The sequence below is a fragment of the Narcine bancroftii genome, chromosome 4, assembly GCF_036971445.1.
Source record: "Narcine bancroftii isolate sNarBan1 chromosome 4, sNarBan1.hap1, whole genome shotgun sequence".
Taxonomy (NCBI): domain Eukaryota; kingdom Metazoa; phylum Chordata; class Chondrichthyes; order Torpediniformes; family Narcinidae; genus Narcine; species Narcine bancroftii.
In genome coordinates, this window is record NC_091472.1 from 53,541,254 (window position 1) to 53,567,141 (window position 25,888).

Sequence of the window (25,888 nt, forward strand, 5' to 3'; positions counted from 1 at the left end):
GCAAAGGCATCTTTGTGTTAAGATATTATGGATTCTAGAGCCCAGGGGGACTGTGTTTACTTGAGATGATTTGGGCAGAAGAGATCATCAATTCTAATTTCCTGTCTGGAATGTTCCTTGGGACAAAACTTATGTCTCTCCCTTCATGCCTGTTCTCTGGAAGCCTGTGACTTTATTTCTGTTACAGAGGAAAATCTCTGCTGGTTTTCTCATAATCAATATTTCTAGATAGCCAATAAACACAAACTTCTACATTCACTCCTTTTTATTTATATTTATGATAACCAGTTAGATGATACTATTGAAACCATCTTTCTGTGCACATTTGATGAGGGCGCACACACTGTTGAGCAGGAAGACAAGAAGTATTCGACATTATGCAGCCATAATGTAGTATTGCTACCCAGAAGTCTCCCAGCACGTTAAAAGACCACCATCCAGAGCTCCCCATGCTCCCCACATTGTGAATGCTTACCCCAGATTTTTTAATCTTGTCTATCTCTTGAGTGATGTGTCATGAAAGGTCAGTAATGTAAGAGGATTCGTTAATAATGTAACAAATTCATTAGGATGTAAGTGCAGAATTCCTTCTCGATGAGTGCATAAGTCCAAACTTTCTCAGCCAGAAATAAGTCCAGAGCCATACGATTTTATAAGACCATATGTCTTAAAGCTATCATCTTAGATATTCGGCTCTGAGTGTGCATCAGGGACAGGGCAATACTGTTTGCCACTTGCTCAAGGGCAGCTGCTAAATTAATGATTTCCCATTAATTTCTGGCCATCCCATTTGTGGGAAAAGCGATCATCCAGAACCTTTCTCCCTTGAGGTAGCCCTGGGTTGTCTGTTTAAATGGGGGTGGTCTTGTAACTGGGGCAAAATTCTTAGATAGGTAACCATGTTGGCCAAATAGAAGCAGCCAGTCCATTGCTTGTGGGTAGGTTGACTGTCTTTTTGGTGGGTTGTTGCTCCAGGGAGCCAAGTGTAGGCTCAGGTGCCACACACTAAGTATGTGCCATTTACTGGTCTGGGTAACACTTTAGTAGCCATGTAGCTGCTGTGGCTCAGAAACATTGTGTCCTCTCCCTTCCTGAAATTTCAAAATCGAACAGTGACTTTTTTTTTGTCTTGGGACACATCGGGCACTTGCATGTAGGGCCAGAGGGTCTTGCAAGGTGTGTAATTTATAATGGGTGTGAGGTAACACCTATGACAGATTATAGATATGTTTTGGGGAGAAAAGTTGGGACAGGTTTTTTATGTAGGTCACATACAAACATTTTAAAACAGATCTTATTTAAAATACTGGAGCTCTGCTCAAGCTAGACAGGCTGGCTCCAAGAGCCTTTGCAAAATCTTTGGAGAATGCCCAAGAGACTTCACTAATGGATTGTTGTTTTGAAGAGCAACAAATGGAAAAGTAGATTCGGAGTCGCAGACTGTCTGAGAGTGCTGTTTGCTGTCCTAAGAGGGTCATGTGGCTTTGCAAACAGAGAGAGAATAAAACAGGCTTTTCGCTGAGAGAAAGAGAGAGATCAGTTCTCCAGTTTTGCAGTCAGCAGCAGTATCAGGGACTGGAACAGGACAAGCTGGCAAGCTTGTGGAAAAAAAAACATTTGGAAGACTGGCTGTGAGTGCTTAGTTCAGCCTGGCCAAAGCCCTTGTGGTTCATACAAGAGCACAGGACTGGCTGTCTAATGTTTCACTTGAAATAAGAGAAACAAGAAGGAACTCTGTGGTGAGCTGAAAGAAAGAGGTTATCATCTGGAAATTCCTGATGGGGCAAGTTTCTTCTGCAAGACACTAAAGTGGCTGATTAAAAGGAATCAGTTGTGGGTGTCCAGCGAACAACATATATGTCTCTTAAAACTGACAAGAACCTTCCTGAGTGGTAAGTGTGATGATACGACCACCAGCCTACTGCAGGGGGCGACCACTGTACCTGCAGGAAGACTAACTAAGGTGCTGACTCCACCAGGCCAGCTGTCAATCAGCCGACTTGAATATAAACCTGAGCCAGTCACATGGGCAGTCACCAAGGCTTGAACTGGTATTCAGACTTTTACTGGAATAAAGCCTGTTGTACAGTCTTTTGAGTTTTGTGCTTGTTTGCTGCTACCCCAGTGCACCTCAGTAACCATTTACCTTTCAAGTACCAAAGCCTGGTGAACTTCATAAATGTTAAATTCTATGCACAGTATGAGAATTGCCTGCAACCTGTGAAAACCTGGAGGAATGAAAAGTGAATCAAATAATTTTTCTGAACATACACACACACATTACGTACACATGCGCTTAGAATTAGAAGGGGGTTAAGTTAGGTAAAGTAAGTTAATAGTGAGTGATAAGTTAAAGTGCGATTCTGTTTTCATGTTTCAACATAATTAAAAGCAACTTTGTTTAAGTAACCATTTGTCTTGTTGAATATCTATTGCTACTGGGTTTTGGGGTCCTCTGGGCTCGTAACATATTTGGGGGATCGTCCTTTCAGATTGAAAATTGGAGTTTTGGAATCTTAAACTTTTGGAGATATCGTAATTTATTAGTTCATTGTTTTTTCCAAGCTAATTTAAAGCTTGTTTGTGGAAAAACAGTAGCAATAGATGTTGATATATTTTTGTCACAACCATCACCTGCAGAGCTGCAGAGCAAGAGAAATGAGGAACTGATGGTTATTTCTAAGCATTAAGGCTGACTGAAGTCAAGCACTGGATGAAAAAAGTACAAATACAGAGAATTATAGTGAGATATTATGTAGGTGATGGAAAATTAGTTGAGAAAACCTTAGAAATTTTTCTGGAGGATAGATCTTTTAAATTGCAATTGGAGTTGGAGAAACTGAGGGTGGAAGAAGAAACAAAGGGTGTTGGAGGCTGAAAAACTGAGGATATATGAGGCAGAGAAAACTGAAAAATGGAGCAAATATGACTTAGAGGTAGCTGAAAAAATGAGGAAGGAAGTTTGAAAGACAAAGAAAATATGACTTGGAAAAGATTGAAAGGGACAGATGGTTTCAGTGAAGTTAAAAATTGAGATGGAGGGAGGTAAGAGAATTGAGGCTGTAATTCCTGGGGAGAGGCTTTTGGATAGTAGAGAGGTAAATCTAGTTCCTCCTTTTGATGAGGGAGATATAGATACATATTTTCAACTTTTTGAAAAGTTTGCTGAGAGCTCAAGATGGGCAAAAGAAAAATGGCCTCTTATGCTCCAAAGTGTATTGAAGGGAAAATCACAAATTGCATACTCTAGCTTGACTACATAGCAAGTGGCAAATTATGATACTGTTAAACAAGCAGTATTAAAAATGTATGAGTTGGTTCCAGAAGCATGTAGACAAAAATTTAGGAGTTTGATGAAAACATGGAACAAATCTTATATGGATTTTGCTCTGGGAAAATTTGTATGTTTTGACTGTTGGTGTAGCATTTTCAGAGTTAATGTGGAACAGATTAGTAAGCCTGAAATTAAGTCTGGTGAGAATGTTAAGAGAAAAGATGAAGATAAGGTGGGAAAGGACAAAACTTCTGCATTTGTATGTAATTTTTGTAAGAAACCTGGTAATTTTATTGTGAATTGTTTAGTGTTGAAAAAGAGACGTGAAAAAGAGGTTTTACCAGACGCATGTATTCAGACAGTTGAATTTAAGGAGAGCAGATGTTCCAAACCTGATAAGGGGTTATGGATGTTTTCAAACCTTTTGTTTCAGAGGGCTTGGTTTCAGTAAAGGAGGGAGAATCACAGGTTCCAGTTAAAATTCTTAGAGATACTGGGGCTGTTCAGTCATTGTTGTTGGAATTTTTTTAAAACTCTGGATCAAAGGACTGACATAGCGGAGACAACTTTGATTAAAGATGTTGGAAGCGACATAGTGCTAAATTCAGAATTAATTAAAGAACTTCTTGTAGTAGGAGTAATTTCAAAGTTAGCCATGCAGGGAATCTCATTTTTATTAGAAAATGATTTGGCAGAGGATAAAGTTGGGTCTGTTTTGAGATTAACAAATCAGCCTAGTAAGGAGGATTGTGAGATTTATCCTGCATGTGCTGCACCAACATCTTTGTATTCGAAAACGATGAGAGCAGAAGAAGATCCAGTTGATAGAGACTTGCCCAGTGCTTCTGAAATAGTTTTGAAAGAGCAGGTTAATTTTGAGAGTAAGGATTTCTTTTTGTCAAGGAAAGAGTTAATGTAGCAACACAGGACAGATACAGACCTATTGACATAAGGGATGAAGCAGTAAGTGAACAGGAGATTAAAGAAATGACTTGTAGATATTACCTGAAGGGTGAATTGTTGATGAGGAAATGGAAACCTCTTGATATTCATGCTAATGAAGAGTGGGGGGAGGGGGGTGTTATTCATCAGGTGGGCATTCCTAGAATTTACCAGAATTAAATTTTAAATCTAGCTCATAGTATACCCTTGGGTATATCTTGGAGTAAGGAAAATATATCTTGGAGTATATCTTGGAGTAAGGAAAATCATGAATAAGATTTTGAGACAATTTTTCTGGCCTGGTTTGAGGTAGGATGTTGTAATTTGGTGCTGGACATGTCACTTTTATCAGGTTGTTGGGAAACCTAACCAGGGTCCTCCAGCAGCTCCATTGCAACCTATTCCTGTTGTTGGGGACACTTTCACTTGAGTTATTGTGGATTGTGTAGGTCCCCTGCCTAAAACTAATTTTGGGAATCAGTACTTATTAACAATTATGTGCACGGAGTCGAGATTTCAAGAGGTTATACCATTAAGGAGTATTAAAGCCAAAACAGTGGTAAAGGCTCTGGAAAGATTTTTCACTGTTTTTGGATTATCTAAAGAGATCCAGAGTGATCAAGGATCTAACTTTATGTCTGGGTTGCTTCAGCAGTTGTATTATGAGTTGGGAATAAAGCAGATCACTTCATCTGAAAACTAATATGAAACTCAGGGGGCTTTGGAAAGATTTCAGTCTACTCTTAAAATTATGATGAAGATTTATTGTCTGGAGAATGGGAAAGATTGGGACAAAGGTATTCATTTATTGTTATTTGCAGCAAGGGAAGCTGTGTAGGATTCATTAGGGTTCAGCCCTTTTGAAATTGTGTTTGGATATCAGATTAGAGGGCCTTTAGTGTTGATAAAAGAACAGTGGGTTAATGAAGATGTGCAGTTGGACTTGCTGGATTATGTTTCTAAATTTAAAGGTAGGTTATAAAAAATGTAGACTTTGGCTCAAGAGAATTTAGAAATGGCTCAGAGTAAAATGAAGAATTTATTTGACAGGAAAACTTAAGTGAGGAATTTTAATACAGGAAGTAAAGTTTTAATTTTATTCCCAACACATGTCAATCCTTTGAGAGCTATATTTTCTGGACCGTATGTAGTTAAATCAAAACTGAATGATGTTAACCATGTTATTAACACTCCAAATTGAAGGAATAAAACTCAAGTTTGTCACATAAATATGTTGAAATCTTATTATTAGGATAAGGGTGGTCGAGAGCAATGTGTATCAAAGGTGTTAGTTGTTGACAGAGTTGAGGAAGTTATGTATCATAAGATTGTGGAAACAGGATCTGATGAGGGTAACCATGGTTCCTGTGCGCCTGTCTAATGCAGCAATTTTGGAAAATTTGGAAGAAAGGTTAGGCCATCTTAAGTCACAAGAACAAATGCAGGTGAAAGAATTAATTTTTAAATCTACAAATTTGTTTCCTGATGTTCCAAAAAGGACATCAGTGATTTATCATAATGTGGACATGGGAGAGGCAAGTCTCATAAAACAACACACATATAGAATAAACATTCAGAAGAGTAAAATCATGGATCCGCAGGTGGAATATATATTGAAAAATTATATTATTAGACCTTCAAACTCTGATTGGAGTTCTCCTTGTGTTCTGGTACCTAAACTAAATGGAACTGTTAGGTTCAATACAGATTACAGGAAAGTTAATTCAGATGCTTATCCTATTCCAAGAATAGATGACAGTATTGATAAAATTAGGAAAGCTAAATTGCTTACTAAGTTGGATTTGTTGAAGGGTTACTGGTGTGTAACTCTAACTGAGAGTGGAAAGAATATTTCAGCTTTTATATCTCCATCCTGTTTATATGAATATAATGTGTTACCTTTTGGCATAAAAATGCCCCTGCAACATTCCAAAGGGTGATTAATTCAATAATCCAAGAGTTACCACATACAGATGCTTATATTGATCACTTGGTCATAAAAAGTGACACATGGGAAGAACATCTGAGGGAATTGGACAAATTGATTGCAAGATTATCCAAAGCAAACTTAATTGTTGATTTAGCAAAAAATCAATTTGCAAATGCCACTGTATCATACTTAGGTCATGTAGTTGGTCATGGCAAAGTTGCACCTATTCAAGCTAAGGTGAATGCAATTTCTGAATTTCCTATTCCAATGGCAAGAAAGCAGTGAGGTTTATTAGGAATGGCAGGATATTATAGGAAATTTTGCAGAAACTTTGCTGAGGTTGCTCTTCCTTTAACCAGTCTTTTGAAGGGGAGAAATTTGTGTGGACTAAAGTTTGTCAGACAGCTTTTGAAAATTTAAAGGAGATGCTATGACATTACCCTGTGTTTAAAATCTCCTGATTTTGACAGACCATTTTCTTTAGCAGTAGATGCCAGTGAGGGGGCAGCAGGTGCAGTTTTGTTACAAAAGCTTAATGAAATTGACCATCCAGTTTCCTACTTTTCAAAAAAAATCATTTTTTTATCCAAAGAATTATTCCACTATTGAGAAGGAGCTGTTGTCTATAATATTTGCTCTGCAGAATTTTGATATATATATCTTGGTACCTCTCATGAACCAATTTTGATATTTACTGACCACAATAAAATGAAGAATTAAAACAGAAGATTGTTAAACTGGAGTTTATTATTGCAAGAAATTAATCTGAAAATTAATCATATCAGTGGTACAAATAATGTGGTAGAAGATTGTTTGTCAAGATGTTAAAATTGATCATGTATAGTAAAATATACTCTCAATGTTGGGTTACATTGTTATAACATGTTATATTGTATATTGTTACATTTTTAGTGATTTTAAAGTCAGTTTAGTTATAATTGAATTTCAACTCAAGAGTTAAAATTGTTGGGGAAAGTATGGCAGATTATAGATATGTTTTTGGGAAATACGTTGGGTCAGGTTTTTTGATGTGGGTCACACAAACATTTCAAAACAGATCTCATTTAAAATACTGGAGCTCTGCTCAAGCTAGACAGGCCGGCTCCAAGTGCCTTTGCAAACGTTTTGGAGAATGCCCAAGAGACTTCACTAATGGATTGTTGTTTTGAAAAGCAGCAGATGAAAGAACTCGGAGGAGTAGGTTTGGAGCCACAGGCGGTCTGGAGTGCTGTTTGCTGTTCTAAGAGGGCATTGTGCTTTTGCAAGTAGAGAGAGTAAAACAAGCTTTTCTTTGAGAGAGAGAGAGAGATTAGTTCTGCAGTTTTACAGTCAGCAGCAACGGCTGGGACAGGAACAGGTCACGCTGGCAAGCTTGTAGAAAAAAACCATTTGGAAGACGGGTTGTGAGTGCTTAGTTCAGCCTGGTTAAAGCTCTTGTGGTTTATACAAGAGGAGAAGACTGGCTGCCTAATGTTTCACTTAAAATAAGGGAAACAAAAAGGAACTCTGTGGTGACCTGAAAGAAAGAGGTTATCATCTGGAAAACCCTGATGGGGCAAGTTTCTTCAGCAAGACACTGAAGTGGCTGGTAACAAGGAATTAGTTATGGGTGTCCAGCGAACAACAAATCTCTCTCTCAAAACCGACAAGAACCTTCCTGAGTGGTAACCATTTTCCTTTCAAGCATCAAAGCCTGGTGAGTTTCATAAATGTTAAATTCTGTGCACAGTATGAAAATTGCCTGCAACCAGTGAACCTGGAGGAATGAGAAGTGAGATTGGACTGTGAATCAAAGAACATTTCTGAATTTACACACACACACACACACACATTACATACACATGGGCTTAGAATTAGAAGGGGGTTAAGTTAGGTAAAGTAAGTTAATACTGATAAATTAAAGTGTGATTCTGTTTTTATGTTTAAAGATAATTAAAAGCAACTTTTGTTTAATGACCATTTGTCTTAGTGAATATTGCTGTTGGGTTTTGGGGTCCTTGGGGCTCATAACACACCCCTCAAAACACTGAGAGCAGCAGTCATCCCTTGTTCCCTGACAGTTTGGTTCTGTGTTCTTTCGGGTATAATTAGATAAAGCTCATGCAGAGAGCAATTCTCTCACATTAAGGGGGAATGATTGAAATGGCGAACATGCTACTACCATGAGGTGGGATTTCAACACACACCCAACAGCTATTGCTATTGACTATCTTAGTGTAGGGTAAGCATACTGAAATAAAGGTGTTATTATCTGTGCTCCCTGTCACGGGCAGGGTGGTGGCTGTAGAATGACTATTCGGGGAGGCTGTGCTCTGGGGAGCCAGGTATGCCCTGGGATGTAACAATCGCGGATCTTCCCCAGAGATGGGGAGCCATCCTAAGGTAATAAACATAATGGAAAATAGGTAAATTGGAAGTCCTTATTTCAGTTAATCTTCCTTCAGAGAAGCCTTCTTCTTTAGTGTAGTCATGTCGATAATTTTGCAGTTGGTGTGATGAATCCACCTGCGATGATCTTCAATCTTTAGTTCTGTGAGGGTGGATAGTAGTACTTGGGCTGGTCCCTCCACCATGGGCCTATGTTCTTGCGATCCCAGTTGCGAACTAGCACATTGTCCTCCTAGTTGGATGGAGGCATCAGCCTTGCCATCAGGTGCTGTCATTTGTGTTATCACAACCTGTGAATGTCAAGTTAACAGTGTGTGGGTTCGTTTTTGGATGTACTCTATTATTTTTTTCACTCACAGAATGTAGGTCAAGTGTAATCTGCTCATTTTTCTCAGTTTCTTCCCCCCTCCCCCCCATGGGGTGCGCAGGGGGTGCCTGTCACCTGGAGTCAGGCCAGTGGCTGAGTGCAGGGTCACCCTCATCTCAGATAGGGCCAGTGATAGGAAATTTTCCCATTTTAACCCCGTTTCCTCAGTCAGCTTGACAAGTTTAGTTTTTAGTGTGCCATTTGCTCTTTCCACTACTCCTGTTGGCTGAGGCGGTGGAGACAGTGAAACTGCTGTTTTATTCCAAAGTGATCACATATTTCCTTGTTAATTTTGGCTATGAAGTGTGGCCTGTTGTCAGAACTGATGGTAGTTGGTAGTCCGAATGTGCGGATTATCTCTTGTAATATTATTCCCACTGTTGTTTCTGTAGTTATTGCAGGTTACTCTGTCAACAGCTCCAAAACCCACAATTTCTATCAGTGAAAGGAAGAGGACACCAGTCACAAAATGAAATAGTTTAAAAATCTTACGAAGGATTTCAACAAAGTTAAATCTTTTGGGTTATATTTTTCATTGGTTTTTTTTATATATCTCATAAACAAATGCATTCTCTTAAGATTAAAACTTAGTTGGTTTTGGCTAGGTTTCTGGGTGCATAATTGGCCAAATGTCATTTTATCTTATTTTATGCCCTGTCCTAGTTTTCAATGCATTATATGATACTTATTAGGAGGCAGGTCCTTTCTGTAAAAAACCCTCGAAGTATTTTACACAGATTTCTACTGGGAGGATTGCAGAAAGTAAGGCAACAACAATGTTTGCTGCTTCATTACTAACCACAAAGTCTACCCCATTGGAAGATCCCATGGGCATCAAACAGGAACTTTGGTTTAGTCTTTAATGAAGCAGTGAAGATGAAAAAAATGGAAGAAACAAAACATGAGCCTTATAAATCTGTTTCTACTTTCATCTCATGAATAAATACTGTCTACAGATCAAATTGCCCTCTCTCCTATTTCAAAAATGTCATAAGGCATTTTTGAGACACCAACTCTTAGAAGAAGACTAAACTCCAGAGGTTTGTTAACTCAGCCTGTGACATCAGAGGCACCAGATTTCACTCCACCAAGGAGGCAGTAACTTAAAAAAAAAGCAGCTTCTATCCTCAAAGACATAGGAACATAGGAAGCAGGAACAGGAGTAGGCCAAAAATGGCCCATCGAGCCTGCTCCGCCATTCAATACGATCATGGCTGATCTAATTTATGACCTAACTCCACCTACCTGCCTTCTCCCCATATCCTCTAATTCCTCTAGCATGTAAAAATTTATCTAACCGAATTTTAAATATGTTTAATGAAGCAGCTTCAACCACCACCCATCACTTTGCTACCATCGGAAAAAAAGTATAGGAGCCTAAAGATGAGACTCAACAGCACAAGGACAGCTTCTTCCCCACTGCCAATCAGGTGCCTGAATAATCAATGAACCAAAGACACTGCCTTACTTATTGTGCACTATTAGTTTTTAATTTTTTTATAGTAATGGTGTAAGATGGGTATAATGTGAATGTTTGCTGCAAAACAGCAAATTACATGACTTGTTCAAGACAATGCATTTTGATTCTGATTCTAACCTGTTTAATTCCTGATGAGTACTACATTGATTTTCATTCTTAAGATTCATAAAATTTCCAAGTGGATGTGGATATCAATATGTTGAAATATGTTGGAATACAAGTAATTCAAGTGAGTCACATTACTACTGTTCATTGGTATCAGTCAATGCCATAATATAATAGCACAAACGGGCCCTTCAGCCCTCAATGTTGCATGGACCTATATATTAAATACCCCTAATGATTCGCGTCCTCCACCACAAAAGGCCTTCCAGGCCCCCACAACTCTGTGCTTAAAAACAAAATGCCCCTGATGTCTCCCCTAAATTTTCCTCCATTCACTTTGGAATTTGAGAAAAAGATGCTGGCTTAAATGGTCTTCTTTGTAAATGTTACCTTGCACTATTTGTACAATGGACTGAACTAAATCTGTGTTTGAGCAAGGCATATGTATCTTTCATACTTCCATTCTGTCCACCATTTTGAAGGCAAACACTCACAAATTGCTAAACTGTTTTATTTCACAATATTTACAAAGCCAAGTTATTACTGAATCCATTTATTTTGATCGTAACAAGTCCTTCTCTCGCTACAATGTGCTGTTGCAGCTAAATTGAACACTGTAATTACTCTGTATTTTGACCTATAGTCTACGGCAGGTGTCTCTGTAGTCTCTCGACTTCCGGCGTCTACCTCTCTGCCTCTTTCCAAAGCATCTTGTTCCTTTTTTAATCTCTTTCCTCACTGACGAAAATCGAATAGTTATCAAGAAGATGATGAGGAGGTGGTTTATTAGTTACTCAAACTTACTAAGAAATTAGATTTCTGTTAAGAACATGCAGAAAGATGCATCTTTTTTAACAAAAATATTGGGATTATATTTTTCTTTAAAAAAAATTATAAATCAAAATATCTATTTTAGAACTCTCTTCAAAACATTAACATTTTAGAAATGAATGTTAAGCATAATAAGAAATCATAGCTTACCAACAACAGTAAAGTTCATTATTCATTCTTTCTCTGTAGCTTGCTAAATATTGAACTGATTATTCAAAGAATACTTACTTATCTAAACTAACAAATGTACCCTTCTCAAATTTACTTTAATACTCATTAAACATGTGTAATAGATCAGAAAATCAGAATTCTCAATTATATTTCCACTCATTTTTCTTTCCATTCAATTTGTTGCTCATATTTTGCTCTGATACACAAAATGTCCATCGGTTTCCAGTTATGTATTAAAATTGATTCTGATTAAAATAGATTTTTTTCTGTGATTTTTGATACAGCCTACAGTTATTTATCCACCCTTATATAATTGACTTCCATGGATGCATGAGTGAATTATGTTAAGAAATAAATTTCAATACGTTTGTTAATTATACATTTTTCAACATCTGAAAGCAATTTTTGCGCCTTATTACTGAGTTTATTTTTCTCTATTTCTGTTTGTTTGATCAGGAAACTTCACTGACAGTTACAAGGGTGATTATACTTTTATTTGATAATAATCTTTCAAAGAGTTTAATCTGAGCAAGTGTGAGTTGTTGCACTTTGAGAGGTCAAATGTAAGGAGAAAGTATACCATTAATGGCAGGACACTGATGTACTGGATGGATCTGTTCCCTGAAAGGAGATGGTGTGGTAAAAAGGGCATGTGGTTGGGGGATTGAGAATAAGAGAAAATAAATCATGTTACAGCTATATAAAACTTTGGTTAGGCCATGAATGGAGTCATACATGGTAGAATGAATGATTAGAGGTCAAAGGCTGCCAATGCCAGAATCTGATAAGAAGAAAAAATGAGAAGGTTTAGAGGGAGACCAGATTGAATTGAAGGAGAGGGACGAGAGTAGATGGGGGTGGAAGGGGATGGAACCAAAGAGGAGGGGTGATGAGAATGGGTGGTGGGATGGCTGGAGATGAGTGTGGGAAAGGGGACAAGAAGGAAGGGAAAGTCCAGAAGTGATGCAGAAGAAGAGAGAGGTCTCAATACCTAAAGCAAAAAAATTTTGTGTTCTTACCAATGGGCTGTAGACTACTCAAGTGGGATATGAGATGTTGCTCCTCGAGTTTAGGGTTAGTGTTAAGATTTGAGTGACATGGTTAACATAATGGTTAGTGCAGTGCATTTCCAGTGCCAGGGACCTGAGTTGAATCTGTAAGGGGTTTATACATTTACCTTGTATCTGCATGGGCTTTATTTGGGTGCTCCTGTTTCTTCCCACCTTCCAAAATCATATGGGGTTTGAACGTGAGTTGGTGTATTTATAGGCAGCACAGGCTTGTTAGGGTTCTGTATCTCTGAATTTTAAAAAAATTACTGCCAGTGGAGAAGGTCCAGTGCAGACAATTTGGTGTGGGAACAGGAAAGGGAGTTGAAAGGGCATGCAACCGGGAGCTTGGGATGGCCATTATAGATGGACCATCAATGCTCTGCAAAATGGTCCCCAAGCCTGCATTTGGTCTTACTGATACTTTGAAGTAAATTAGTTTGGAGGAGGTGCCACAGAGGGGTGGATGAAAATGAATGGGTGGACAAGGGAATCATTGAGAGAGAAATTCCTGCAGAAGGTGGAAAGGGGTGTGGAGGGAAGGGATGTGCCTTATGGTGTATCTGGCAGAAATGACAGAGAATGAGGAGAATGATGAAGAGTGATGATAAGAGGAACCATATCCTTGTTCTTGTGGGGTAAGAGCAGAAGTCTGAGATGGAAAAAATAAAGGAGATGGTTTTATTGGCACAGTAGAGCGAAAGCCATCTAGCTTGAAATAGGAGAGCAAATAAAATGTCCTGGAATGGTAGGCCTTATGTTAAGAGCAGATGTGGTGGAGGGAGAGAGAGAGGGAGAAAATGAGAAAAAGGAATGACATCATTAAGGAAGACAGGGTGGGAGGAGATCTAGTCGAGGTACCTGTGGGAGCCACTGGGTTTGTACAGCTTTTCTCCTGAGATGGAGACAGATATCTAGAAAGGGGAGAGAAGTGTCAAATATGACCCAACCAGTTCATCATTTCCTCCTGCCTCTGTCCTTCCCTTTCTGATCTGCTCCCTGCGGCAAATAAATTGGGAATAGCTGGAAATTTTTTAAAAATCCAAGTGTATTTCAAAATAGGGTTGAGATTGGTAATGATATTGATAAAATTGATGAGGGTGGTGCAGAGGTAGGTTTGGAACAAAGCCTGTTCATTGTAGATAACAAAAATTATAGGCATAGTTGGGGGCCATGTGAATGCTCACATCTTTGATGTGAAGGAAATGAGGGTTGTCAAAAGAGATGTTATTATGGATGACAATGTGTTCTGCCAGGAGGATGAGTGTTCGACTCTCACCTTCTCTTCTCATCAGATACCAGCACAGGCAAACTTTGTCTTCTAGTAATCCACTTCTTCTGGTATCTTCCTCTAACTGGCCCCTTTGTTTCTTCTTGCCTCTTTCATCCCCTGTCTGGCATCTGCCAACCTTTTGCCTCTATTTGTCTTGCTTCACCTGGATCACTGATCCCACATGGAAACCTGATCCCATCCAGTCCTCTTTATACTGGCTTTTCTACTACATTTCCCCAGTCTCCTTAAAGGGCTTCAGCTCAAAAATTCAACACTTTTTTTTCTTCCATGGATCCTGCTTGACCTACTAAGTCCTCCAGCAGATTATGTTTGGCTTCAGATTCCAGCATCTAAAGTCTCCTGTGTGTCTCTAGTTTAATTTGGCAATGTGTTCTGAACAGATGTCAAGGTGCAAAGGGCCTATTCCTGTGTGGTATTGTTCTCTGTTCAAATCACATATGGATGACACTTCCTGGATGAATATGAAGAGAAATGATATCTTCTTGCTGGTATCCTCTGTTTTTGACAGAGGGCTGTTTGACTGAAGGTTGGTGTGTAAATGGAGCATGCTGCCAGAGGAAGTGGTAAATGTGGGTACAAGTACAATATTTAAAAGAAATTTGGACAGATATATGGATAGGAAAGAATCAGAAGGATTTGGGTCAAACATGGGCAAATGGGACTAGCTCAGGTGGACTAGTTGGGCTGAAGGGCCTGATTCCATGCTGTATATCTCAATTACTCTATGACTCGAATTACCAATAATTAAGACGGTCATTTGACCTATCCTTTTGAATCCAACAAAAAAGGTTTTTATTATTGAAGAATAAGTGCCTATTTATGGAATTATGAATACCATGAGTGCTCCTCCCAATTCCACTGTCAACTTCATCATCTCTTGGGACATTATCTGGATTCCACTACTGAAGTAGAGGTCAGAGAATCAAAATAATGGTCAGCCGCTCTTATGATGTGGCATTGAGGGTAGGGGGCAGGTAGTAGAGCTATTACCTGGGTTTGACCTTGTTTAATGGTGTTATTTGTGTGTTCTTTCTGTGTTTGCCTGCCTTCCCTCTGACTGCTCTGGTTTCCTCCCACATCAGGAAGGTATGTGATTTAGCTAATTAATTTGCCCATTGTAAATTTGCTGCTCAGGTTCAGGCCAATGGGGAATCTGGGAGCGACTGTGGGGAGAATAGGCGATGAATGTAGGATTAATGTGGAAGCTATTTGATGGTTGTATGGTTGTGGTCGGCTGAAGGGCATTATTCCATTCTGTAACCCTCCATTATTTTCATGAATACAATGTCAAGTTTATAATTATAATCCTGCAATACTTAGGCTTGGGTTTATAAGCAAAATGTGTGCACATAACTGCCTAATTAATATATTGTTTGCATTGCATAGGTAAATGGCACCTTTCATGTAAAAGTCTGTCCAGGACTGACTTTCAAGATGAAGACGTCAACAGAAATGGTGAGGGTAACACATAAGGGTGAGACCAAAGACAAAACACTGAAGAGGGATCTTTGGAAGATTACAGAATGTAAGCAAATATAAAATATGTATTGCGAGTTAGATTAAATTACCAGATATCAAGGGTGTAAACAAAACACCAACTCTTATTATCATCAGACTCCCACTTGAGTTATTCACTTGAGATGCATCATAAAGGTTTCATTATTTTCTCTATTTCCTTTGTTATCTAAAGAGTTCTGATTCCATTAAAAGTATCGTCCTCTGACACCCCCTGGGACTGAACCTGAGACATCTCTTTAGGTCATCATTACAGGTGGCTCATTTCCATCTTAATTGCGGGGAAGCTTGTGGAGACAATAATCAGGGGAAAACGGAATAAGCTTGGAAAATATTAAAAGAGGTGACCCAGCATGGATTTGTTCAAGGCAAATCACATTTACTGAACCTGATTGATTTTATTTTTGGTGAGGTGACAAAGACGACTAATGAAGGTGATGCAATAGTAATCGATAAAATGGATGTTTAGAAGACGTTTGATGAAATCTCAAAGTTTATAAACAAAACTAAGGCAATGGGATTTAAATAATCAGTAGGAGCATGGACAGAAAATTAGTTTAAAGCAAAAAGCAGCATTGTTGTAAAGGATTACTTTTCATACTGTGATGGTCATTCCAGGGAACACTGCTTAAGCAATGTTAAGGTCAGGTAAAATTTCAACAGTTGTGGCTAATAACAAACTTTGTATGTGTAGTATACATTGGAAAAGATAGTAAATGAAACATGCAAGGTCATAGAGGTACTGCCTGAAGGGGTCGTAAAGGGGCCGATGAAATATAAAGTGGTACACTTTTAGAGAAAGTATAAGGAAAAAATATAGATTAAAAGGCACCGTTCTGAAGCTGTACAAGAATGGGGAATATTAAAAAAATAATTGATAAAAGAAGTGGTATCCTGAGATTCCTAAAATGATGAATTGGGATATAAAAGCAACAAAACTGTACTAAATACTCGATAAAATGCATCGAGACTACTGTGTGCCCAATTTTAATCACCTCACTTTAGTAAATTTTAGAAGGCCTTAGAAGAGAGGGCACACGGGGATTAGATGGGAAAAGCTAGAGTCCCCCGTAGAAAAAAAATTGAGAGCAGATTTAATGGAGGCATTAAAGATCAAGGCAACTTCCAAGCTGCACTTTTATAGTAGGAAGCTTGCATTTCCTTCTCTCCCTTCTGCTCTCTTACTTTATCCAATTGGAATTTTGGGCTTCATCAACCTTGCACCTATTAACCATGTTGATCTGCTTCACTGACTGCCCAAAATACTGAGGTTTTCACCTGCAGGTGCTCCTTGGCTTCTTTCGGAAGTACATAGGGGTTTCTGTAGCATTCTCTGCTATTCCAATGGTTTATGGATTTGTGCTGGTAATCTATGAGTGGATCCCCCGTGTTGCTGAAAATTTTACAAATTCATCTGCAGCACATTTTGAGCCAGTGCTTCTTACAATCTTAGGTGGCATTGTGAGCCTTCAGCTTGTGAATGATAGCTTCAAAATGTGGTTGAACTGAGGGAAGTTGGAAAAACAATTGCCTATCACCAATTCATGTTTGGCCTCAAATGGGAAGTCTTTAAAAATAATTTAAACATACAGCATGGTAACAGGCCCATCTGGCCCACAAAGCCATTTTGCCTGAAATCACACAATTACCTTACAACCCCTCACCCCCACCCACCCCATAGGTTTTTGAAGGTTAGAAGGAAACTGGATCCAACCCAACCCTTTTTTATCTTTACTCATTGTTTCTTTTCTGAGATCTTCACCACAGTCCCTTCCATCACAAGCAGACACCAAGGAAAATGATGAATATGGAAATAAAATTGATGTCTTATGACAAAGATTATATCTTGTATCCCTTTCTACTATCTTTAACCAAAGTCATCATTTATTTTGGCTTAAGATTTTTTCTTCCTTGTTCATTCTTGGCCAAACACTATTTCACAAGCTCTCTTCAAGTAGTTGCTCCTTCCTGATGTACCACTGCACTTCGGTCTCTGAACTGTAACCCCTTAGAAGCCCCAAGCCTCATCTCAGATGTGGAAGTACAGTCGAAGTCCAAAAATCCTGACTGCTTGAGGATTGGGTCAGTCTGGATTTTCGGATTTTCCAGACTCTCAGGCAGTACTTTTAAAATTAAAATTTAAGGAGGAATAAAGAAGAGATGAACAGGGACATTTTGATCATTTATTCATCAGCAAATACAACACGCTTCATTAATCAAAACGAGCAGTTTTAAAGAAAAAATAAAGTGGTCGCTTGTTGCCACTGGGCATCTGTGGCGCTTGCGCATGCATGAACGCGCACAAAAGCCTGCTACATTTTAAAAGTTTGAAAGTTTTCAAAAAGTCCGTATTTCTGGCATCCAGATTTTTGGACCTACTGTACAAGAGAAGACTGTGTGGGTGGTCCTGCTGTTTCTCTAGCCATTCCATTATGACAGCTTCATGTCATTCTTGCAGCTTTGCATCTATTTGATATATTTTATTGAGATGCAATGGACTTAGACAAACATTTGTTCACGTTATGCCTGTGTGAAAAACAATGTTTCACTTCTCCTCATCAATCTTTTGAACTCGGAATTCAATTTACTTCAGCTGGAAAAGGTCCTGTGCACCACTACTGCTTCTTCTCATTTATCTCAGGATGGTATTTCTCCTATGGCTTTCCATTTAATTCATCTGCAAATTTATAAGCAGCTGCTCCTCATTGAGTTAGGTGCTTATAAGAGCCATTAAGCTTTGCAGCACTGAAACAGGTCTTTTGGTCCAACAGACTGAGTTACTATGCAATTTGTTGTTTTTGATTATTTTTATGGCAATTAAACCTTTTTTTTTATTAAGGACAGAGAGTAAGGGTAAGGAAGGTGCACATTTTGAAAGTGGATATGTTGCAATTACACACTACATACCACAAACGGAAGAAAAAACAGTAGACACATCTTAAAGCTGGATTATGACATTATAGCTCACAGACTTAGTGAATCATGTACCTAAACTCAGTCACAATGTAATAGCACCCAAGGATCATGATGGTCCTTGATAGCAGGTTTAAACTGCAAACCCTGCAACATCTCAAACCAAATGACAAACAGACACATTCAATTGGTGATGCAGAACTCTGGAGTCATTATGCACAAATGTGCTATTATCCACTATCCTCTGTCAAATCCAATGTCTTCACAGTGAAATATACAAAACTCTTATGAGCCCTGAAAGGGTGAATGGAGTGATGAAGTTTCCCCTAAGTGGCATATCTAAAACCAGAAATCATAATTTCAAAATAAGGAGTTGACTGTTCAGGACTGAGATGAAAAAGAATTTCTTCAACTGAACAGTCATAAATCTGAATTCTCTACCTTAGAGAGCCTTGGAGGTGGAATCAATCTGTTTTTGTATTGTAAGTGTACCAAGAGATATGGATCGACTACAAGAGAATCTGATAATCTTTATGGATGGAGAAGGCAAGATGGTCTACTACACATTCTGTTTCTTATTTTGTCATATTCAGAAGAGGGCATTTACCAATAATACTATGTGAAATTAATTATGCAGTGTAATCAACTTGATTAAACGTTCATACTTGAAATTAATGTCAGGGAACAAAGGATTCAAAAATAAAACCAGCTTAACTTGTCCATGTCTGTTCAGTGAAAACATTTTTTATAACTCTGAAGGGTAGAAAATAAGAACATTTGGAAATTAAATCTGAGCAGCCACTGATCATTCAGATTTAGAGTAGCCATACATTATGAAAATGGTCCAGTTTGCGGAAACGTAGAAGATTAAAAATTAAAGATCATCAACCAGGAACATTGCATTTTTAAACAGTTGAGGATGAAAATATCTCCATTTTTCCATAATCAATATATCAAAAAGTAGCAACACAGCAAGTAATTGCAATTTATAGCACTGCAAATACTGATCTAATTAAACACAAAATGCTAGACCATTTTGACTTAAAAACTGAAATTGAATCCTCCTTCATTGAAAGAACTATCATTTTCAGAAAATGAATTTAATATTTTATTTCATGCTTATATTTAATTGAAGTTTCAAATAAAAGGATAGTGTTTAAATATACTACCTCAATGTTTTATAATTACAACACAAATCACTTGAGAATAATTTTGAAAGTGTTACATACATTTCAGTTCATAGTAAAATGAATTATCATGGTTGAGGTTTATATTGTAAAATCAAGCCCAGTCTGCTATAAAGTGCTGCAACTATAATATATTCCTTTCTTGGTGAAGTTCAGCCTAATCAATTTCACACCAATTAATTTAATCAATTTGAATGAAATGTGTTAGTTTTGATCAGATTGTTTGGTAGAAGACCATCAAATAATGGCCATATAACCTGAAGAATCCAATTTCTTGGAAGCAATTTATCAAAAATATATTGAAATGTTCAATAAATTTCAAATAACTGCCTTCTCTAGCTAGCAAGCAAAGTTCATATTGATGAGGCTTTGGAAGTCATCTTATATGTTCCCTTGAATCAATGATTTGATATACTTGTTTGCAGAGATTAGGTATGTAATTTCCCTATTAAGAACTAAACAAAATAATCATATAAGATGATAGATTCCTCTGTCAGAATACCAATTATTTTCTTGATGGCCCATCTACTTTGGCTCACCACCCCCAAAATTAATAATTCATCGGCCTCCTGTCTGCCTATGAACTATGTGAGTATATTTGTTGTTCCCCACCCGTGATTCATGTGAAAGTGGATTGGTTGTCCAACCTGCCTTGTCTCTGCTCTATACTATCTGATCTCTTTCTCTGCAGCTCTGCACTCTGTACTGTGATTTTACTGCTTTACTACCTAATACTCGATGGACTACTTGTAAAACAAACTTCCCCACTGTACCTTGGTACATGTGACAATAAACTTGAACTTAATCAACCTACATTAAAAATGAGGTTGAATCAGACTGTTAGAGAATTGGACATTTTAGCTCTCATCCATTTTGTGCTCATTCAGTTTTGGTTAAAAGTAACACAATCCCACAGGAGAACAGTTCCCATTTTTATCGCTTCACACTAAGAACCTATTTGCCTCTTTTAAAAAAATGATTTTCTTTTTCGATGGACTTGAATTTCTTTGTGAAAAACTTCCTTGCACAGTTCGAGACAAGATCAGAAACCTGTTCATAAATAACACATAGCAGACAGGAGGAATTTTCTCCCCTGTGAATGATGTGAATATTGTCAAAAAAATAACACTTGACTTGCTGCAAAACAGAATTGAGATTGTACAAGTGAATGGTCTTAATCTAAGTTTTGCCCAAATCTATCATATTGTGAAATTAATTCTGAGAACATTCTTATTTTAATACTCCATGGTCAACAATTATCCTTTATTCTATCATAAAAATGATAGCTTAATCTTTAAGACAGCTAAGAAATTATGAGAGAAATATTGATTGGTGAGATAGAATGGCACATCATTGATATCAAACAGTTGAATATTACTTTCATTCCTAATGGAAAGCAAAAAAACAAACTGTATGCATAATTATATTTAAAATTCTAAAATACTGTGAAATAGTACATTTTCTAATTTATCTTTTCTCAGCAAAGCCATGCTCAAGTTATTTTAAAATTAATTCTGAAAATACTGGACTTCATCTTGGATTTTTCAGTAAACATCTATACTTTGCTAAAAACCGCCTTTTAATATGCAGTGTGCAAATCCAAAAGGGTATTTATATTATTCATGAAACACAAGATATCTTGTTGTCTTCATATAATTTATCCTTTTTGTCAAAATCTCTTACTGATATTCTTATAACGACAGTGTATCTAAACTTAGGTCATGAACGTTGTTTTGATAGTCTTCAAGTTTAGCTTCAACCCAGCATCCTCAGATATTTCCTGTACAAGCTACTGTGAGTAGAAAATTAACAATAAATCAAACTAGCTGTACAGACATGCAATGGACATAAATGTCAAGGTCTGCATCTGCCAAAAGTTAAGGCACTGATTAGAATATCTGTTAAAAATGCAATTTACAGATCAAACTTGAAGTCAGGTCAAATATAAATTGAAGCAAATGAACTTCAAACTACATTCTTTCACAGCACCATTAACTTTCAACCTTGTGATATAGACTTTATCTGATGATGGATTCTTTGGGGGGGAAATTGTCTTTTGACCTTCAAAAATTGTTTTTGTTTGGTTTTGAATAGTATTAATTTGTTGATTATTGTTCATGCTTGCTGCTTGATGTCTTCAATAACTGAGATGTCTTCACTGGCAAACTGAGAACTTAACCCATTAAGATAAAGACCACCATTTTTTGACAAAGTGGGCAACGTATCTTTTCCATCAGTTAGATTGACAGACAATGTTCTCTTGCTTGGAGTTAACTCTTGCATTTGCTGTCCTCCCAGCTCCGAGGACAGTTTTCTTTTGATGGATGCAGCTCTTTGAAACTTGTCATAAATTTCCACACTCAGTCTTCTGCGTGTCTCCTTTAAATCTGCTGTGACGTTGGCTGTCCATTCAGCAGCATGTGCTCTCATCTCCCCAACCTAAAATTAAAACAAACATCAACTCCCGTTTCTCTTCTACTGACAATGGGCCTAGTAATTCAAATCTGCCTGGACTCAAGCACCAAAGAGTGAACTGCACTTAATTGACTCTGTGTTGCTAGTTCATGCAGGTACTTTGTTGTTGAAGAAATTGAGTGTTTATGAGATGTAAACATTTTTTGTATCTTCACCTGCCTTAATTACAAGTTATTTCTGGAATCCCATGCACCCACTGAAACTTACCTGTTCATTCTCAAAAGGGTAAGTGTTCAATGCAACCAACCTGATGTCAACAAATTATTACACAGCTTGTGAGAAACTGCTACAGCAATAGTGAGGACAGCCATTCTGTTAGACATTCATGGGGAAACATTCTCATGCCTGCAGAGCATTTCTGTATACATACATTACAAAACATCCATCATTTTTCTTTCACTCTTGTAGGAGTTAGTGATACAATGCACTCCCTGGACAATTGCCCTAGAAGCAGAACTATATATTGAAGGTCCTGATGGCAGCCTCCTTGTTGTTCTGAATTTGGACTTAAATGTAATTAAGACCCTGAGGTAGAACGTCCAGTTCTGGATATAAAGATCAACTATAAGCCATCATAGGAACATTGGAAGTAGGACAGGAGTAGGCCAAAAATGGCCCATCGAGCCTGCTCCGCCATTCAATACGATCATGGCTGATCTAATTTATGACCTAACTCCACCTACCTGCCTTCTCCCCATATCCCCTAATTCCTCTATCATGTAAAAATTGATCGAACCGAATTTTAAATAGGTTTAATGAAGCAGCCTCAACCACATCCATCAGTCTTGCACAGTATGAGCCAGACCTGCAAGGTTCTTAGGTGCATGGTATTGATCATGACAAGGGACTGTCGACTGTCTCAGCTTCTGCAAGAAATGATAGTCCTCCCTATTGACAGAGCTCCGGGCTTGCACGTGGAGATCAAAACACCACAAGCCTACATTCTGCGACTTCTTACACATTTGAGAAGCCTGCAGCACTCTGGACAAATCCTCATGCAGGCACTATGCAGTACTCAAATGGAAGATACTCACGAGGTTACCAATGCATCCGTAAGCAGCTAACTACAATACATGACAACCACTACAAGGGCTAAATTATTGGGGGTTACTCTGGCCTTCATCTCTCAAGGCATGGGATGAACATCCGGAGCTCCGACTACATGCGACGGGGTTTCAGTTTCCAAATTCATTCATTCTTGGAATGGTCAAAATCTGAGCAGCTCTCCCTGAAGTCTTTGGGGAACAAGTTTCTTTCTCTCCTTCATCAGATTTCTTTCCCTTCTGCTTGGAACACAGCAGAGCTCCAGCAGATTTTCTTGGGCTATTTAAATTTTACAATGCAGCATTCTAATTCATTCATAGCATTCGCTTCACAATATGTACATGAGAATTTGCTCAGTGTTGAATGGACACACAGAAATAGCATGTGGAAAAATAGGAAACGGACAGCTTATCATAACAAAATGAAAGGCAGAGAGAGCAAAGTGCCATAGGCAATTACTGTCCCACTTAGAATGAGCTGCCAGAATGATTGAAGTCCATTTTAAATTTCTCATTGTGTTTTGTATGATCCTACCAAAAAAGGAAAGTGGAAATTCACTGTATTTGAGGATTAGCTGCAATTATAATACAAATAACTGCTCTTGTCAAAAATCATAAATGATCATTTGTGTAAATGCCGAAAAAGTGCTGAGACAAGATAACATGTCAATTAAAGTCGAAGGGTAGTTTTTAACTTAGAGTAGGTGCCAGTATGGACTCCTGTGATATTTACAGGTGAAGCATGATTGCTTCTCCGTGTCCTTGGGATATACTGAATGAAGAATTCATCCTGTGCAACCAGCAGCCTCTCTAACATTCTTGAGATTCCAAACCCATGGGAAACCCTTGCAGCAAACATCAAGTTTTCATCATGCTATGGATAGAGCACCCATATATCACAGTGAGATTCATGGATATTCCCAAGACCTACCACTATAAATAAAAAGGTTCATGATGTGTTCTGGATATTTTATATTTTTCTCTTTCTCCTTCTGTTATTCTCTTCTCGCCTTGTTGGGAGCTAATTCGAATTCTATTTTGTGATTCTTTGTAAGTGCCCCATATATTTTCCTCCTTCACTTTGGAAAGTCAGATCACTGGGCTCTGCTTCTCCTTCTTGCTTAAAAAGCTGATTTGTGAGGACCTTTCTTCATCACTGGTTTCAATAAACAGATGAAATACTACATGGTGGTCCATATGCAAGACTCAGTAACCAACCATCATCTCTTCATCCGCCTGTGTGTGAAGGATTGCATGGCAGAGTACAATCCATGCGTTACCCAACCAAAAAACATGGCTGAACTGCAATATCCACCCTCTACTTATATTAGACTACAGCCTACAGCTCAGCCTTTAACACTATGGTTGCAAACTCTGGGAATTTGTCAGATGGATCCTCATCTTCTGTTCCTGTAGTCCACAGTTAGTGAGGATTGGAGACAACACCTCCTCCACAATCACCCTCAATATCAGTGCCCCACAAGGCTATCTTTGCAACCATTTACAATTACTATACTCCTTCAATACCCTTGACCGTGTAGGCAAATATTGCTCCAACTCCATCTCCACTTCTGTACATTGCATCTTGAAAAGTGACAAAATGGAATATAGAAGGAAGATAGAGAGTTTAGATACTCAGTGCTAGGACAACAATCTCTCCTTCAATGTCACAGAAGAGGGATGACTTTAAGCTTTACGGTCAAAGACAAAAATTTAGCTAATGACCTGTCTTGGTCCAACATCATCACCAAAAAATGTACCAATGTCTCAACTTCCTGAATATCCTGAGGAAATTTGGCATGTCACTTGTGTCCCTCAACAACCTCTACACTATCAAAAGTATCCTCTGAGATGCGTTGCTCCATGGTATGGGAACTGCTTCACCCTGGACCAAAAAAAACCATAGGGAGTGTTGAACCCATCTCAGACCATCACACAAACCTCATTCACTCCATTAGCTCTATTTACACTTCCTGATGCCTCACAAATGCATTCAACATATTGAAGGACTCATCCTATCTCATTCTACCTGCACAGCCATCTTGAGAAATATATGGATTTGGACCCCTCGGTCTCTCTGTTCCTCCAAAGTATTAAGTAACCAACCATTAACACTGTACACAGCCTTCTGGTTTGACCTTCCAAAATGAATTAGCTCACACTTATCTGGATTGAACTCCATCTGCCACTTTTCTGCACAACTCTGCACCCTTCTTTATACTTTTGTAACCTACGACAAGCTTCAGCGCCATCCACAATGCTTCCAACCTTCATATCATCTACAAACTTATTATCTACATCCTTCTGCTTCTTCATCTAGGTCCTTTATAAAAAAAATTCACAAAGAGCAGGGGTCCCAGAACAGATCCTTGTGGTACTCCACTAGCCACTGGCCTCCAGGCAGAATACTTTCCATCCACTACTACTCTCTGCTTTCTACATGCAAGCCAATTTTTAATCCACACAGGTATGGTTCTGTGGATCCCAGGTCTCATGATTTTCTGACCGAGTCGCTCAGGGGGACCTTGTCAATTGCCTTATTAAAATCCATATAGACCACATCTTCTGCCCTACCTTCATCAATTTATTTTGTTTCTCTTAAAAAAAAAACTCAGTTAGGCTCATGAGGCCCAACCTTCCCTTCACAAAGCCAGGCTGACTATCGAGTAGACTGTACTTCTCCAAATGCTCATTGCTCCTATCCTTAAGAATCCTCTCCATTGGTTTGCACTCCTCTGAAGTAAGACTCACTAGCCTTTCATTCCCAGAATTCTTCCTATTACCTTTTTTAAACCAGAGGACCTCATTTGCTACTCTCCCATCCTCCAGCGCCTCCTCTGTGGCCAAAGAGGACTCAAAGATCATTAGCTACTTCCCCACATGAGATGCACAGCAGTTGTTAATGCCATTTGTCATTTGTCTAC

General features: G+C 38.3%; 1 protein-coding gene and 1 long non-coding RNA gene across 3 annotated transcripts in view; one reads left to right on the forward strand and one right to left on the reverse strand.

The window, feature by feature from the left end:
- LOC138760564 (uncharacterized) overlaps window positions 1-25,888 on the forward strand; it is a 46,704-nt gene that overhangs the window by 14,542 nt on the left and 6,274 nt on the right. The window contains exon 2 of one of the 2 annotated variants that reach the window (XR_011355704.1): window positions 15,218-15,356. This is a non-coding gene — a long non-coding RNA (uncharacterized lncRNA). Of the gene's footprint in view, window positions 1-15,217; window positions 15,436-25,888 lie in introns of those variants that run through there. The other variant, XR_011355703.1, reaches the window with a different exon arrangement.
- Window positions 21,096-25,888, reverse strand: part of LOC138760562 (potassium channel subfamily K member 2-like) — a 159,693-nt gene continuing 154,900 nt past the window's right edge. The window contains exon 6 of the mRNA XM_069931293.1: window positions 21,096-21,885. Within this exon, the coding sequence (XP_069787394.1) occupies window positions 21,562-21,885 (324 nt within the window). The 3' untranslated portion in view covers window positions 21,096-21,561. The remainder of the gene's footprint in view (window positions 21,886-25,888) is intronic.